Raw genomic sequence first — 18,523 nt, 5'->3', positions numbered from 1 at the left:
AAAAAAGAGAAACATGAATTGATACGCAGCTGGAGAGAAGCAAAGAGGGATATAAAAAGGAAAATAAAGCAAAGCCGGATGGAAGTGACCGGAACAGACAAGGCCTCTGCAGGATTAAAGAACCTGAGCTGAGAGATGGATGCGAGTGAGAAGCACTGCTAACGAGAGCTGAGTGAACATGAGAACCAAAGCACTGGGCAGGGATTGCTATAAACACCAGTTTTTCCCACTGGTGCTGTACTGCATTGTGCAACAGCTCTGCAGTGTGTGTGTGTGTGTGTGTGTGTGTGTGTTTAGCCTGTGTCTGCAGGACAAACCAGCTGGTGTCTGTTTATGAAGTCCCCAACTCCACTGCAATGTGTGTGTGCAACATGTGCGGTACCTGCTGCTCATTCAGTTTCTTGTGGACAGATCTCAACTGAAGAGCAGACAAGGAGGAATGTCAAGATGTCATGAGCACAGGTTTGGGAATAATGGAAGTAAATGTGGGAAAATAAAGAGGAAATCAGTGTTGCATAGTAAACCACATTAGTCGTGGATCAAGCTTTCATCCACACTTTGACATGGTTACTACTTGGACGTGGCACAAGAATCTGAAGTTGATTGAACCCACTTGTTCTGATTTTAAACTTCAGTCTCCGTCTGTTAACACAAATGAAGCAGAAAATGTTGAACAGGTGTTTTGCTGTCAACATGAGAGATCAATGAGAAGATTGATGATTTTCTTATCAGTGGATGGCAGGACACTCTCTCAAGAAATGCATAGTTTTTGTTGGCTGCCTGACAAATTTTCTGTTCATGAAATTTTACACAATAAACACATATTTGACATTTCTTGTACAGACTAGTACAAAGCTGTAACCGTAAGATTTAGCATAAACAACCAGAAAACATGAATCTATCCTGCCTTACTGCGGGAGGTAATTTATTGCCCCATTTTGAACCCATTGCACCATCTGAATGTTTCCATGATGTCACAAAGATCTAATAATCTCAAACAGGTTTTTTAATCATGAAAAAGAGTTTATTAGACTCCAAAGGAGCCACTAGATCTCAATCCAACAGAGCCGATGGTGACACAGTTGAACAGGAGATTAAAGGAGAAATATGATGAAAAAGTTTAAGTTTATGTGTGAAGAGGCTTGTTTGCCCTAGATGATAATGTCCTCTACACAGTAACACACATCAGTGACTCGTCAGCACAAATGAAAACAACTTCTGCACCTTTTCAAGTCACTGCAAATGCTTTGCTTCTGAATGACTCGAATTACGTTTTATAAAAATATCTCTCCAGAGATACTGTGGAAATTTCTGTATATTGATCAGAAAAACCAAAATGATGATTTCAAATAAACGGATCTAAAACTGACCATTAGTTTTAGATCAGTGGTATAAAGTCTCACTTTTAATTTTACTTTGATGGTCTCTAACAGTATTTTGTTTTCCATAAAACTATGCTGGTTTGGAAAATAAGTAAAAGGGATAGAAACATGTGACAAGCAGAACAGTTCAGTTCCTTGTGTTCAGGTTATAGGAACAGTTCACAAGTGAACAAACACAGCTTGTGGCTGATCTAAGATCGTCTGATGAGCCAGTGACCTAAATGTGTGATGAAGCAGTTTTGATTGTTGTTTGTTGTCATCTACCAACTGTTGAAGTTGCTTACAGCAGCAATCAGTTGCCAATGTTGTGAGTGTGAACATGCTGTGCAGGATTTCATAGCTCAAAGCTGAACTGTCAGAGATGTGAAGGCGCTCAGTTCGAATTACTGTCATTTGTTTAGTTACAAATGACAGCAATTTGTAATTCCTGCTTCCTTTTCAGTTTTGGGATTTTGCGACGTTGACAAATGTCTGTAAAGGCAAACAGGAAAGATTCTGCCAAACGTTCTTTTTGTTTCTTCTTTTCCTAATCCAAACTGGATGCCTTTTGATTATTTCCCTCCAGTTCTTATTCCTATCTCATGCTTAAGCGTTTCTATTTTAAATATTCAGCAGTGTGACGGTTAAAAGAAATACTTTTCAGCACAATTTGCATTTAAATGTCAACCTAAACTATGTGGGCTGCTGGCACTGCTCACATCTGAGTGTGGTGGTGTGTGTCTATTTCTCCTCTTTTTAGTTATCCATTTAAATTTAAGCTTGAATCAAAGCAAATGTTACAACAGTCCAACTTCTGGCCGTTTCTGTCTGCTGCTGTTTGTTTTTCACATGTGACGGTGATGTAATGTTTGTGGGAGAGTGTGAGTCCACACCCCTGTTATCAGTGTGTGGCAGATATTCCTCATCCATGAAGGTGGTGCTTCGTGTTTATTTTAACGGTCAAAGGGGAACAGTGTTCTCCAAATGTATTCATACCCCTTAGACATATTTTCATACAAGTTTTGTGGCTGACCAGCACAAAGTAGTGGATAAATGGGAAGTGGGGAGAAAGTGTCATAATGTTTCTCAAAAAATAAAAGCATAGATCATTTCCAAACAATGTGTTGTGGATTTGAGGTCAGCCCCTGACAATATAGAGCCATTTTTTGTTGTTAGTACAGCTGGAGGTTTTTAGACAGGGAAATATTTGCTTATTATTTTTGGCAAAGTAACTCTAGTTCACCCAGCAAATATTGAACACTGATCAACACTGTAAATACAGGAAATAATGCGAAACCGTGCCAAGCATGAGCGATACAAACAGAGGCTGAACTTCCTTTTAAGTTAACTCTGAAGCCGTCTGCATTGTTTAACACATTTTAATAGGATGCATGGATAGGAACATCCATGCATCCATCTGGTTCTTCAAGCAAAAACTTTAAATGGATTCCACATGAAATCCCTGCTTTCAGATATTACAATGGATTTAACATTCATTTATCCTCAACCATTGTGTAAAATAATGTGTTGTATATGTAATACTCTGGAGTATTACATATGCTAGGAGATTACATATTCAATCACTATCTGCAAAGTGTTCAGTTGATCTGTAAGGATCAATTCATTAACTTATCATAGCAAACGATAGAATTATAAATATAATATTGAGTGAAGATAAATGCTCCCAGTGGAGGGATGGCAGCAGGTATCAAAAGTCTCCATCAGTGGAGAGAGACAGAAGGAAATTTGTTGAACGTTTTGGTTGTGAACGGGACATAATGTGGACGTTCTGTGGGCCAAATCAAAAGCTATCTTAATTTCCTCTGAAGTCTTACTGATCAACATGGATCCTCCAAGACAAAAGAAAGAAAATATCTCCTGTGTTCTCCAAATATGTCTTTGCAGTGTTCGCATTTCTTTCTTCTTTTGTTGGTTCCTGAATATGTTTTAAGGATTTTCGTGTAGGCAGTGATTGATCAGTCCTCGCCCTGACTGCAGCCTACTCAAAGTACACTGGCATTTCCAAATCCAACTACCAACATTTACGTGATAAAATTGGGAAAATGAAAATCAGAGTGTGGCAGAGGAGGTGTCATTTCTCCAAAGTTATTTTTATCTAAAATGTGTCCAAAAATTTAATTGAAGACTTAAAGACTAATTCCTGATGGGTGATGGCCGGCAGGGCCGTTTTCCTCATTCTGACGCATAAAGCTTGACAAAAGTAGTCCAGTCTATAAATAATACTGAGCATTTGGGTCAGATTAAAACTCAAACACTGTTGGAGTATTGGTACATGATCCATGCTTTAATTGTGGTTTAGGCAGTGGCAATAAAAACATGTAAATATATGGTTTTGGTTTTAGCTGTAATTGTTGTGAATGTTACAAAACATATTTAGACATACAAATTTATTAATTCTCATTTTAGGACAGAAAAGAGAGACAAGAGAGACAAACTAATCAACTAGTGCTGACAATAAATGCACATTTCCTTTGTATTTTGTCCTTTCTAAACTCTTTAAATGTCTTAAAAATGTTAAAAAAGTTTGATTTGATTAAAGTTTATGATGCTTTATGGTAAAAGTGGAAGATAAGGTTAAACCAAGGAGATATTAAGTCAATAAGTATAAAGAAAAAGATTCAAGCATGCAAACTCTGACATTTGGGAATGAAAAACAATTAACTTTCCCTTGCCATCTTCAAGAATACCATATTTCAGAAGTCTACACTATTGCATAAATTAATCAAAAACCTATTCTATAATACACACAGGGTCTTGACCTAAAATTGATCATTTAAATTAAACACCTCCAACCCCACAATTGTTTTTGTCCAATTTTATCTCATTGTGTCTAATATTTAATGCATTTTTTGAGACACTTCTAAATTCAATACATAGAAATCAGAAATGCAGACGATCTTTGTGTGAAGGAATATTTTATAATTCTTCCAGCGAAACACTGAAGTTAAGATCCTCTGGGTTAAGATGGAGCAACGTTTGAATAAATGATCAGTTCTGAATTGGGTAAATAATGCAGAAACACACAGCTGTGCTCGCTCTCACATACCCACCCACACACTTCTAAAACAATACACTCAGTTGTTCATATTCCTCTGACATTATGCACCTTATAAACTCAGTTCGCCTCTTTGTCCGTTTACTACCCCACCACACACACACTCACACACACACACACGCACACACACGCACCCACACACATGCACACACCACCAGACGTAATCATTCCCTGACCCTGACTCTTTTTCTATCCTTCATGTTTTAACTCCAGGAATTTGGTTTGCTCTCTGGCCCAAACACACACTGAATCCGGACCCTTGATGTAACAACATTGGTATTCAAGGCTGGGGGTTGGGGTGGAGGGTCTCGTCTACCAGCTCCAGATGTTTATGAGAACTGCTCCAACTCTAATTATTAAAGTTAAAGCCCAATATCTGACCATCTGTTTATTCTGTAAAATAACGACTGGTCTTGAGAATTTCATCAAATCAAACAAAATAGGTAAACACATAGGAAATGTCTGCGTTAAGTGTTTTCAAACAACAAAAAATTATACATTTTGACATATTATGAATGTTTTGGGGAAATATATATATATATATATATATATATATATATATATATATATATATATATATATATATATATAGCTGTGAAGGCAGGATATATTGTCACTGAACTGCTGACCAGATCACAACACAGATGTACGCGCTCCAGACATCTCCTGTGTTGTATTTTCTTACACTGGAGCCAGCAGGTAACGACTTTTCTCCATTGTCCCCAGCCCTAATGAGACGTTGAGCCAGGGACCAGGACACATGTAACTTCCAAAGAGTCTCAGTCAACATTTCATTTTCTGCTGTTGTGATAAACAGATTGGTCAGCGATAGAAGTTATTCTCTGGTGCAAAAAAACTAACAAAAACAAAACAAAACATGGAGTTCATTCAAAAAGAAATGTAGCTGTGAAGACAGGAGATAATAAAGGCAAACATATCTTTCCACATCTGTGAATAGAAGCTGCTTGGACATTACTCTGTAAAGTATAGCAGAGGATCCGTGATACTGTGGGCCCGCCTCTCCTCCAAAAGCTCTTTTAACGTGGCTACAGCATAAGGGGTTTTAAAATACCATAATAAAAAGGGTGTTGTACAAAGAAATGACTGCAAGAGTGCCACTAATTGTGCACTGGTGATTTTGATAAAAAAAAAAATAAAGGTTATAAAGATTTTTTTAGATTTTTCTTCTGCTGTAAGACCCTCATTTCATTCAAGTCTCTTTACATTTGAGGGACTAATAAATGTGGGCAAAACTGAGTATATTACTCTTGAATTTGTGGTCTAGTTTAGTGCTAAAATATGTACATTAAGAAAAATATCTTTATAAGTCAATCTAAATCTATGCAGTGATCCAAGATTTTTTCTCTATGGATTTTGATAGAAACATTTTAATGAGTTTATTTGAATTCAAATCAATGTCCATCATTTTCAATGAGACTCTTTCACTTACACAAGTACTAACATTTATATTTAATAAAAAAGAAAAGAAAATAAGAAATCAAACTGATTCAGTATTCCAGATGCTCATCTGGAAGCTCTCTTTAGGAATAAATACAGCTTCCCCCCCGATTTCTGTGTTGTTTTGTTTAGTCTCTGTGGATGTTTTGCAGGAAATTTGAGTTTCTCCAGCAGCAGCACATGCAAGTCTATAGGAGTGCACAAATATGCAGATAAACCTCCATGTTTGTGTACAACTGCTGACATTTAGATTCAATTAAACATTAAATTTAGCTGGATTCCGCTTAAGATCGAAATGATTCGACCAATTCAAACAAACCCTGTTAAATGAGGCCTTACGTAATTATAAGTTAAACCCCCTCAAATACACACCCCTGCTCTGTAGGTTCTTCAGCAGATGTTTCAGTCTGAGCTCCATTGAGAGCAGATGATCTCTAAAGGCTTTGCAAATCATCCACATAATGTAGCTACATTTATGAAGACACAAAGTAGCCTACATTTCACATGTATATTGGCAGGAAAATGAATCATCTGGAATCGCTCTTTTTTTTTATATATATATCTCTTGTTTTTGCCAAATTGCAAAAGACGAAAGCTCCTGGAAATCTAGTTTTTATGTATAGAGCTATCAATAGTAAATAAAAGGAGAAATACATTGAATCTTCTGCTGAATATGTGTGCATCGGTGCAAAACAAAGTCCTCAATTCTCCTTATATTTTAACATGTGAATGAAGCAGCAACAGAGAGAACAACAGCAAACATTTGAGCTAAATTTGTGTTTGGAAAATGTCTTATCACCAGCAGAGGGAGGAAATTCAAGTCAGGAGGAGGTCGGGAGATGAGAGCACAAGAAACAAAATCTACTTGTAAAGGAGCCGTTTTCCACAATTCACTGGGAAACATAACACTGAGCAACCGTTTGTTGTTTTGTGAGCTGCTTTGGGACGTGGAATTTATAATTTATAATTTATTCATATATGAAATGATGCAATGGATATAAAGACTATCAATGAGAACATCAAAAAATAAGGCTATAGAAAAAACATGTTTACTTTTCTGATTTCAAATTTCAACCTCATTTGGTTATATTAATACCAATATTTCAGTAGGTTGCTTACAAAAGATGGAAAGAAGGGAATGTGTGCCTCTTCTAATAATGTATTTAAAGTATTTTATTAAAGTAATACATTCAGTTTATTTTTGTCTGTATGTACTAAGATAGAATTTTTTCCCCTTCAATTTTCATTGTATATAATTATGACCTTTAATTATGTACAAAATGGCTTATTATGCTGATAATGGTGTAGATGTGCAAGTTAAGAGCCAGCTGTATTTTTGTTTTTGACATTAGAAAGAATACGGTCGAACCTACCAGAGGCAGTGCTTTACTTTCAGGTGATATAGAGCAGTGGGTCTACAACAAAAATCTGAGCTTAAATCCAAAACAGTAAAAGAAGTAGCAGAAACTACTACCACTCAAAGAGCAATTAGTTACCATGGAGACAGGATACAAGCTGACAGATGCACATTGCTGACCAAATTAATGATTTCATAGGTAAAACCTCCTGGTGTTTGTTGGGTATCAAGAATGTAGCAAGTAGAGTTTGATGAATTTACTTTTTAAATATTCTCTGGAAAAGGAAAAACAAATCTTAGATTCATTATAGTTTTAAATAACTTTTCACATTTTAAAGTATTCCTCTGGTGTAATTTGTAAAATTCTGTTCTAATTTAAAGTAAATTACAAACAGTCCAGTCTTTTACTGGGTTGCTACAATCACACAATGTTTCAGATAGTGATCTGAATGTGGAAAGCCCTCTGAATATTTGGGAACTAAAATCCTTATTTTTATTCTTTTGAAAAATGTAATAGGAATAAAGTGTGCAAACACAAGAGCGTAAGGTGACGTTTACTTTATTCCATGCTCTTTTGCCAAAATTAACCCTGCCTTCCCAGAAGTGAATAGTGCAAAGTAACATTGTGTTTGTTTTAGCAAAAGGTGTTTGGTTTTCCATAGTTTTATCACTTGCATGCAATGAGCCAACACTAACACATGTTTCAAAAAGCTGTGTTAAAGATCACAAGAAGGGGACACAAAGTTAGCGTTTGATAAAAACACGTATTCGTTACATTTGGACCCGTATAAAGGTAGTTGTGCGCGTGTGTATTTGTGTGTATCTGCAAGTTAAAAAAAGGTTCTAATGAGAAAGTGACACCTAACACTTTATCCAAAGGGAAATGACAAAACACAGCAACACACCTTAGAGTTCGTAGGAGTCTGTGTTTGTGTGTGTGAGAGAGAAACGTGGAGAAATAGGCCAGCATTGAGCTCTCAGGTGTGTCTTTGTAAAATGATACATTTAAACTCTGACGCGAGACGCTCCTGCACTTTCAGCATCACTGGCTTCTCCATTTGACCAAAACAGACACATACACAGTTACTTCTAAGAGTATGTACAGGCAAATATAAGCAAGGAAAGAGGCAGAATATCATCACTTGGGCCGATAATGACAAATTTTAAAATGATTTATTGTTAAATCCCACCGCAGTTTTGTTTGTCTGGTTGAAATTATTAAGGTGGTGTTTTCACTTAGATGATAGAGACCAAGCAAAAATTGTGAGTTGAGCCCATCACGCAGCATCAAGCAATGTAATAGGGAACTCAACTCCCTGATAAGAAGCGTCTGCCCTCTGACCTGTATTGAGTCACCATGGTAACCACTGAACCAATTGCTTCAGCGGCATTGGAAGACCATATCATATAGGAAATAACCATTTAAATGAGAAAAGACATGGTAATATGTGAAATACTATCTCTTGAAGAAGCAGAACACTGTGATTTCCACAACATTTGTCTAATTACACTATTTATTAGGGGCCTGCCAGAAATAATACACACTTGACAGGGCTTGATGTTTCACAAAATCTCCTAAATTTCCTCACATTTAGCGTGGCAGCAGCTTAAAGTGTGTCGACTAGCAATGATAACAGAAAAGCTAATATTTGTGCCAGGCTTGTGGAAAACCGAGCAAATTTATTATTACGCTGCTACCAATCAATTAATGATTAATTTGTTTACTGAAAAGTGGACTGGAGATTGAGGGAATAAAGAAATTGAAAGAAACTGTGATTTCCCTTTCTGTCCCCAGTTCCTTTTGGGATCTTGTCTTTTGGATGACAACATGGATAATCTCCTTCATGAGTATTTTAACTCTCTTTCAGTGAGTATTAGAAAAACAGTGAGCAGATAAAAGATGAAGAAAACACAGATATCATGTATCCTGGATAAAAAAAAAAAAAAAAGCAAAACATATTTGAACAGAAAGCTATTTCCTGCATCACAAGTCAAGAGGCAGTAAACATGGAGAGGAATGCAAAACCTTGGAGATGACTGGCTATAAAGCTGAAGAAACCACAGGCAGTGTCATGTAACCTGGAGAACATATGCACAAACACTCCACTCTGAACCTTTTACTGGGATGTTTATAGGGCAGATGTGCAGGAAAACGCGCAGCAGCAGTGAGTGTTGTGATTGATACCTGCAGACGTTCAGGTTGAGAGATCAAGAAGAAAACAAACGGCTTTTATAGGTTTTGCTATAAAGAAAATGTAAACACTTTATTTCAGCGCCATCACTCCCTCAATGCTGTTAACATCTGAAGTCTGACAATTTCAGACCGTCCTGACCTCAGTCTTTGCATCCAAATGGCTGGGGTCTCAGAGAAAGTACCAGGAAGCACAATGTCATCTTGATCACAGGTAGTGGAAACTATATTGTTTACTGCAGCTACAATCAACTGCAGTTTCTTAATACTTTTATGGTGAACAAAAGTTAAGTATGCCACAATAGGTTGAACCAAACTGCTGTGGTGAATATCCCAAACCTTGTTTTCCCAGTGCCCTGCCCCACTGTGAGTGGGTGAACTTAAAGTGCCAGCAAGTTTTATTCTGGCTGCTTTGAGTCTCAGATTCCCTCTGTCCTATTTCGTAATGCTTTTAAATCTCAGGCTGCCTGGTTGTCCTCTGTCGACCTCTCTTAAAAAGTAAAATATGAGGAGAAATGTGCTGCTATCAGCAGTTTGGCTGTCCCGTTGCTTAGCAAGAGGAAAATAAAATGGAACCAAACCACACAGCATATAGTGTCAAATGCTAATAATCCAAACGAACAAGCAATTTATATCAGCAATCATAGGTTGAAAAGCCTTAAAAATAGATTTCTAATTTTTTGTAGTAGAGCTGTTTAACACCAGAAGATTTAGGGAAAAAAAAAAATCTGTTTTAATTTTGAGTACATTTATTCAGTGAGCAAAATATTGTAAGTTTTTTTGTTTTGCAACAAACATGCTAGGTGGGTCTGCTGTGAGAGAAAGGAAGTAGAGGATCCGTGGAGCTCTACTTTTATAAAAAAGTGTGAATTTTTCAAAAGATATTTCCATGTAAGATTGGAGTAAAAAAGGATGCATTGTAAGGCTCTCTACTCAATGTGACTTTGAGCATCTGTGACATCAGAGCACTAATTCAATGCACAGACAGTTTCTATTGTCATTGGTTTTTTTGTTTTTTTTTACAATATATTTGCAAATTTAGAGAAGTATGCTGGTCAACCTGTTCTACAATTTTACATTTTTTCGTTGGACTATATTAGATTACCTCGGTGACATCTGAAACATTTAAGTGTGACAAATCAGCTAAAACAGGGGAGATCTGTAAAGTGGGAATACAGATTGTTGACTTTGAACTGCCTTCTTGCCATATTTAAGTGCCGTACAAATAAACTTGATTGGTTCGTCATATCATTGCAAGTCTTTTGTTTTTAAATCCCGGGTTTTCCTCTCCATTTTGTTGACCAGTCTGTTTTACCCTTTGCTTTTACTTGCTGGACTTTAAGCCAAAATTCTTTTCCCCCCCTGTCACAACCCGAAAAGACTTCTGCAGAAGACATTAAACGCTCTATTTGTGTGGTGTGTCAATCCTAAGTTTTAATATCTATAAGGGAACAGCTTCCTTTAAGGTGCAACAGGAAATAGAGGTCCCTGTTAAAGTATGCATTTCATTTTAAAAGGCTAATTCATTTTTGGTTCAGCCTTCTGAGCGTGTCCTTCCAGCTTTTCCCTTTGAGTAATGACATGGAGAAAGAAACAATTTTTTTGCAGACCTTGGTGGGCTAGAACATCTTAGCGCTGCACGCTTTCCAAGACAAGAGGGCAAAAACTAGACAAAGTCACAGAGATATTTAAAAAGCAAAGCAGTGAAGCTGTCAAACCCCATACAGAGTAAGGGCCTGAGTGCTGGAAGCATATCAACAGGGCAAAGCTAAGTAAAAACACATGTGGCGTAAATGCAGAAAGCAGAAAGGGAGCAGCATGTTCTTTCTGATAGGCGCTCTATGAAACCAAATCTGATTCTTGTGGACACGAAGCGACAACGACTGTCACCGTGGGCTGAAATATGAAAACAAATTAATGAAATTCTAAATTTTCGAGTGAAAATGATCACAGACACATTATAGCCCACTGTAATCTTTACATTTTCCTTTAACCAAAACCAAAAAAAAAATTTAAAAAAACTTCCAGCCCACAATGGGAGAGCTAATAGCTTTTTTTCCTCAAGCTTTTAACAACCCAGACTTTATGTCTTCTTGCTGGTGTCACCTTCTGACATTTCATGGTCACTCTTACTTCTGAAACAACGTCTGGCTTGCTTCCAGCTAAGCTTTGTTACTCCCTCATCAGCACACGAGAATTTGAGCCCGCAGAACCTGCACGACAACTACAAATCCAATCTTAAACTGGCATGACAGCCACAAAGCAAGTCCAGGGAGAAGAGAATCTCAGAGGAGACATGACTCAGTACTGGCAATCTGTTGGCACATGGGTTCGGTTTCTCACTTTAAAATAAGACGATGGCTTTAATTCATATTTACCTTCTTCGCAGCCTTCGAAGGTGACCTCCTGGTGGGCTTCTGCACCTGGCTGCCCTGCTTGGACACAGAGCCGTTTTGACGCTTCTTGGTGGGGGAGGAAGGAGTGGAGGAGGGTGTCGGCGAGGAGGAGGCTGGAGGGGAGGAAGCAGCGGGGAGAGCCTCTGTCCCGAGAACAGCCATCTCCTCTGTGGCCGTCAGATGCAGGCTGCGGAGGCTTTCGTATGTCTCCTGATCAACGACCAGTAACCTGGTCTCATTTTCTACTGCCTTGATCCGCTGTACCACCTGGAGGAGGGACACGACAAGTCTTCATCATTCGATTTAGAGACTCATCATTTTTATTATCCACATTTCATTATGCCAGGTTTGGCTTGGATACGATAACAGCGCTTCGCAAAAGTGCTCAAAGTCGCTGAATCCCATTTTGCCACATCAAAACCACAAACCTTAATGCATTCTACTAGGACTTTTTTGTGACAGACCAACAACAAAAATGTGAAGTTTAAGAAAAGTTATATGTTTTTATTCCACAAATAAAATGCTTAAAAGTCTGGCCTGCATTACCCTGAGACCCTAAATCCAGAGAAACCAGTTTTCTTTGCGGTTCGCCAAGCTAGCTAAAAGAATCTGGCTGCACTGCACATGACCAACAACAAACCATCCCCTCTGTGAAACACGGTGATGGATGCATCATGCTGTGGGAATGCTTTACTTCAGCAGGGAGTTGGTTAAGGCTGCGTCGCATAAGTTTAAACATGACACTGTGATAATGTTGAACACTAAAATGACTATATTTATTGCTATTTATTCTCCCTCTCAGTCACTAACATGCAAAGATTGAATGAAGAAAAATTTGAAATATTATGATCCAGAAAATATTGCAACCAAGCAGCTCTGTGTTGCAATATTAAAGATGTTGAAATTGAAAGTGATGATTGTGATTTGTTATACTGTTCAGCTCAAGACAGGGAAGTAAGTTTGTGTTGATGAAAAGGCAATCCTGAATGAAAACCTACTACAGGACGCACCTTCTGTTGCAACAAAAACCCTAAACATACGGCCAGAGCTACAATGAAATGCTTTGCATTAAAGCCTGTTCACAAGTTAAAATGGCCCAGTCAAAGGCCAAACCTATATCCAGCTGAGATTTTGTGGCAAGACTTGAAAATGAATTTTCACAGATGCTCTTTATCTTAGCTAACTGAGCTAATTTTCAAAGTAGATCACCAAAATATTATCTCTAGATGTGAAACGCACAACTATGGTGGTCCAGAATGGAGTTGTGAAACCAAAACCTAGCATTAGATCAATTGCAGGATAATCAGTGAGGAGTTTATATCTTTCAATGACACAAATCCAAATTATCCTGATCTCCTGCGTAATAAGGAGCGAGGGTCTGTTTTGGAGGTGGTCTGCAACAGTTTAAATATCATCAAACATCATTATCCAACAAGTTTAATCTGTCCCACTGAAATAAGAGGACGGGGCGGGTAGATATCCTGAGAGCTGAACCCAGCGACCAACAGCTTGTGTTTTTATCTCTGCTGCAACAAGGTCACAGAGCGAGCCTGACGGGCTGTATACAGATAATTATAAAACCCCCTCGGACTCTCTGTGAGCAGGAGCCAAGTCCTCGAAGAGAAACAGCCCAGTTCAGGCAGAACTGGAGACAGTTTTAACCTAATTTACGGTGGCAGCAGCGGGTTGGACTGTTTGCAGCTTTTTCTTGGCACAGACGTGCTGCGCAGGCTGTTGCTGTCTAGAAAAGCACGTTCTTATCTGTGGAAAGCATTTTTCAGGCTGAATAAAAATCTATAAAGTCAAAGTTCTTTGTTTTCTAAAAACAATACAAAAATTGGAGTAGTGGGTGCCTCATTGTCCTAGTCTGCCAGCGTGACCTGTTGAGGCATCCCCTGCAGACAGAAATGGCCCATCCTGTAACATGAGTGACAATCATCAATATGAATGCCCACGCGTGGAGATGCACTCGCCTGGTGGTGCGTCTCTCTCTCCACGTTCACTCCATTCACCGCGACCACCCTATCCCCGGCGCGCATACCCGACGCTTCCGCCGGGGACCCCGGCTCCACTTTGCGGATATATTGGCCGTTCTTCCCCTTCTCGCCGTGCAAGTGGAACCCATACCCGCTGTCCCCCTTTGCCATGATGCAGAGTCGCGGTTTGCGCTCGTTGGCCATTTGCTCTTTCGTGCCTCAATGCTCCTGCAGACTCGGTTATAAACTTGTGGTGAAAAGAAAAAAAAGAAAAAAAAAAGAAAAAAACCCTCAAAAGATGGGGAGTTCAGGAGAGCAGGGTTAAACTTCCAGTACGCAAAACCATGTCCGCTCCCTGCAGAGCAACACGAAAACTCCCACAAAAAGACATCCAAACGAAGTCAAAAACAAAAAAGAATGATAAGACAAAAAGTTAACAGGCAGCGCAGTTAAAACATCCTGGGTGGTTTGCATCCAGTCTGCCAGATCGTGTTTCTTCTGTTCAGGCTGCAGCGCACTCAAAAACGCATCCGCGCACCAGACTTCAGACCCTCCGACAGAGCATCATTGCTGCCTCTGCATAGCAAAAGCGAAAGAGGTCACCAGGGGCTCGGCCGCCTCTCAGCATTCATCCATGAGGACAGCCTGGAGAACACACGCTCATCTTACTGGAGCGTCAAGCGCGTGGCAGAAGCAGCTTGTCCACAATAGCACCACCTTCCTCCAAAACAGAGGTTGGGAAAGAAAGTTTAGGAGAGTGACACAGTGTTGCCCCCTGGTGGGAGGAAGTGATAATTTTTTAAAACTTTAAAACGCAACAGGAGGGTTACGGAAATAACTTTTTAGAACTAGGGTAACTGGTGAAGACGAAAGACGACAAGTAAACACAGGGCAAACTCCTTAGCGTGGGATAAATATTTATTTGAGACAAAATTAGTAAACAATATCTAAAATTATTCCTGTTTGTCACAGATTATGGAAACTAAAGACAGAGCATCTGCAAACAAAGGTGTACGGTTTTTGTTCAATTTAATTGCCTACATTCAGGGCCTACATACAATTTGTGATTTTACTTCCAGGTATTGTCCAGGTATTGTACCTGTGCGCTTTTGTGTCAGGCGGTGATGGGACTGTTCACCCTTACTGCGCTTCTTCACTTGAGATTCAAGTTTCCTCAATTTTTTCTTAATTTATCGAGCTCTCACATCCATCCTGACAAGCTCAGATTATTAATTTTTTTAAATTAGCTGCTTCAAAGTTAATCGTCAAGAAGAATGCAGCGCGCTCTTGAGAAGATGGGAAAGCCTCTGCGCAGCGGGAACCCTGTCTGTATTTAAGTGGGGAAAACGTCACACAGCGTTTGGATTAAACGGTCCCGCCCACGGCTTGTTGTCAACACCTCCAATCCCATTTGTTGGTGCAAATTAAATGACAATAAATTTATTTATTTCCCCTTCTTGGCGCTTTTCAAACCATCAACTATACCTTTCCCTCTTCTACTGATTTAGTCAGATCTTAATGGATGAGTTTGAGCCCTCCTTGAGGTGTTTGGGAAGAAAAGAGAAAAGATGGTGAATTGTGAGAACAGATTAGGCAGGATTAAGATTTGATGGTAGTAGTCTGAGCTCAAGTCATTAGTTTTATGTTGCGCTCATCTCTGTCAATGCATAAATTAGGTTGGATTGAATTATTTATCACCAATCGAAGCAATTCAATTAACTTGGTTCAACTAATTTCTTTTTAGAGTGTAGAACTTGAGCCTTGACTCAAGACGTCAAGGAAAAACTCTGACATCTATTGGCTGATAACAAAATAGTAACTTGGTCTCACTTCTGGTATTTACCTTGCAAATGATTAACATGAACTTTTCATCTGAGCAACACTTAAGGCTACAGACTGAAAATTGAAGTTTTAGGTTTTTTACCTGCTCATGAGCTGTTCCTTCGACACCGGACACACATCAACTGGATCATTATGCAAAGCCTCCTGCACACACAGAAACGCTTTCAACATCTGCTGCTGAATTTATTTAAAAGAAAGGACCTTGGGTGTGAATGAATCACAACTTAAATCAGGCGAGTCATTGTTTTGCTCACTATACACAGAACAGATCAAAAGTTTGGACACAACTGTGTGTCCAAACATTTGGTCTGTACTGTATGTGTCTACTAAGATTTTTCTACATTCAGAATATCCAATTAGAGACATGACATGACAAATCTTTATCTAAAATCAATAGTAACAGCGCATACAACCACATAGTTGGACGTTAATCTCACTTTTTAAATGCTTAAAAATAGCTTGGTGTTATAAATATGTCCAGATTAGGATATTTACTGTATTAGGATATTTACTGACATTTATGATACATGACACCTTGGTGTGCCAGCCACTGTATGTCAAGATTCTAGCTAACAGCATTTCAAGAATGACCTTGAAATTGTTGGTGCTAACATGGCATCTTGTTCTCATGTCCAACATAAAACCCAGATTTGAAGTTCTCTCTTTGCTAAATGCCAAGTTAATTAATGTACAAATCTGTAGTTCATTTGATTTAACACTTATAGATTGTGTAGATCAGAGTTAAGTGGCTCAAAGAAGCAAATATTTAAACAAAGGTTCAGTTCCTGGACTGAAAAAAGAAAGAAAAAAAGAATAGCATATCTTGTTAATGCAGGAAATAAAGCCTAAAGAAACAATGCTCAAAAATAGTTGAATTGAATACAAGAATCTCGGCAGCAAACAAGGATCGAAGTGTGAACGGTTCCATATATAAAGCCAACAACCCTTCAGTTTTGTGGAAAAATGTACATTTTCAATTCCGCAATATTGCCGTTAGGGGGCAGTAAATACCCAGAAATTGATTTTGAAATCAATAATTGACTGGTTTATTTCATTCGGGTAGAAAAGTAAAACGATATGCAGCTCACTTAATTAAGTAAAGAGGGATAAAAATCAATAGAGGGTTAAGGTATCTTTGGACTTTTTCTATCCACTGGATTAGATAGTGTGAGGCTTTCATTGCATAATGCCTCAAGAAAACTGTAATTTATATAAGAGTACATGTGCCTATTTGGCTTTCTGTACATATATATATATATATATATATATATATATATATATATATATATATATATATATATATATATCTATATATATATATATAGATATATATATATGCTGCCTTCAAAACTGGTTAGATTCCCCCTTAGAAAGTTAAAAGTCTGTCATAACACCCATTACTAGCACTATTTTTTACACTACTAACTCTTGATGGAGCCTGCTGCTGAGTGTCCTTTGTTGAGTAGTAAATATGATGATTTGTGTCAAACCTTCATCCTCGCTGAACCATAAACATCAACACGCATCCAGTTGGATCCAGTTAGAGCTCCCTGCCCTGAGCTCTGAGAACCAGATGGCCAGTCTCAGTTACCATTTGTATAACCATGTCTCAGTTGTTGCACATCTTTCTGTCCACAGTGACGGCCACACTGACTGGGAGCATCATTTCCTCTGTGAACTCCTGCGGGAACACACGCATGACCAGATGAGTGTTTGATGGCTTTGGGAGCCTCCCTCACTCACTGCTTTTCCAGCTGTACGCCTACTCACCGATGGATCATCTAATCTGAACAACCGGCTCATTTAATACGCCGCATTCCTGTCAGTCAGGCCAGGAGGGATTGCTCTTTTCATGGGGTCACTTAAGGGAATTTAATTTGAGCAGAGGCAACACTGCGACAGGCACTGTGTTTCATGCTGTTGTTGTTCCTGCTTGGAGGTGCACTTTATTTTCGGCCCTGATGTTAGCGTATCCTTAGGTCTAAACAAATGTGTCTTGGTTTGAGGGGCTGAAAATGTGACAAAGCCTCCTGATTTTTATGAAAAGTGTTGAATCCTCAGATGAACCATCACCGGGACAGCCAAAGGGATTAGTGGATTAAAAAATTAATGGTCACATAGGTTCATCATTTTGAATACAAACCTGTTAGAACAGAAGGATTCTGTTCATAGTGCATTTTGAACTTTTCCACATTGTGTCACTGTGTATGTTCTTGTGTCCCTGCTAAAGGAAACCCCTCAGCAGGATGCTGCCTCCACCATGTGTCACTGTGAGGATGGTGTATTACAGATGATGCTGATACATGGTATTTTGCTTACAGGACTAAAAGTCTTATTTTGGTTTCATCAGATGAGAGCACTTTTCAGTTCTGCATGTCTTGCATGCTATTCTGCTTTTGCACACCTGATTCAAACGACACATTCTGGAGAAGTCTGAAAATAACCTGCTACTTAGAACTTCCTAAAATATTCAAGAAATAAAGGAATTTATTTTATCTTCCATTTTACAGTTATGAACAACTTTGTGTTGGTTTGTTACATGAAGTCTCAATGTAAGGCAGCTGTGGTTGTAATGATAAAAAATGTAGTAAAGTTCATTTACAACATGCTGTAAATGCTGCCCCTGAACAGCTGTCAGGTTGGCAGCATTTAGACAAATCCACTTGAGGGCGATAACGGACTGACAGCCAGAGAAAAAAAAAATATATATATATATATATATGTATTGTTTTTAAATGCATACTGAGCCTTTTTCTGAAAGTCAGCTATGGATCAGTTTATCAATTAGGCAGGGCTTACTTTATCTCTACCTTTACATTAAAGCAGGTATCAAATGACAAAACCAGAGTTTTCTTGGGGTAGTCTT

At 38.5% G+C, this 18,523-nt stretch overlaps 1 protein-coding gene across 1 annotated transcript in view; it reads right to left on the bottom strand.

Annotated features, from left to right (window-relative positions):
- Positions 1 to 14,515, bottom strand: part of LOC122822426 (Na(+)/H(+) exchange regulatory cofactor NHE-RF2) — a 30,096-nt gene extending 15,581 nt beyond the window's left edge. The window contains exons 1-2 of the mRNA XM_044101081.1: positions 13,813 to 14,515; positions 11,822 to 12,106 (exon numbers count right to left, since the gene is read on the bottom strand). Of these exons, the coding sequence (XP_043957016.1) occupies positions 11,822 to 12,106; positions 13,813 to 14,019 (492 nt within the window). The 5' untranslated portion in view covers positions 14,020 to 14,515. The remainder of the gene's footprint in view (positions 1 to 11,821; positions 12,107 to 13,812) is intronic.
- Between the last annotated feature and the right edge of the window lie 4,008 nt (positions 14,516 to 18,523).

Source organism: Gambusia affinis, linkage group LG19, assembly GCF_019740435.1.
Source record: "Gambusia affinis linkage group LG19, SWU_Gaff_1.0, whole genome shotgun sequence".
Classification (NCBI taxonomy): domain Eukaryota; kingdom Metazoa; phylum Chordata; class Actinopteri; order Cyprinodontiformes; family Poeciliidae; genus Gambusia; species Gambusia affinis.
Note: the sequence above shows the minus strand (reverse complement) of the source record. Positions and strands in the feature narration are given on the sequence as shown.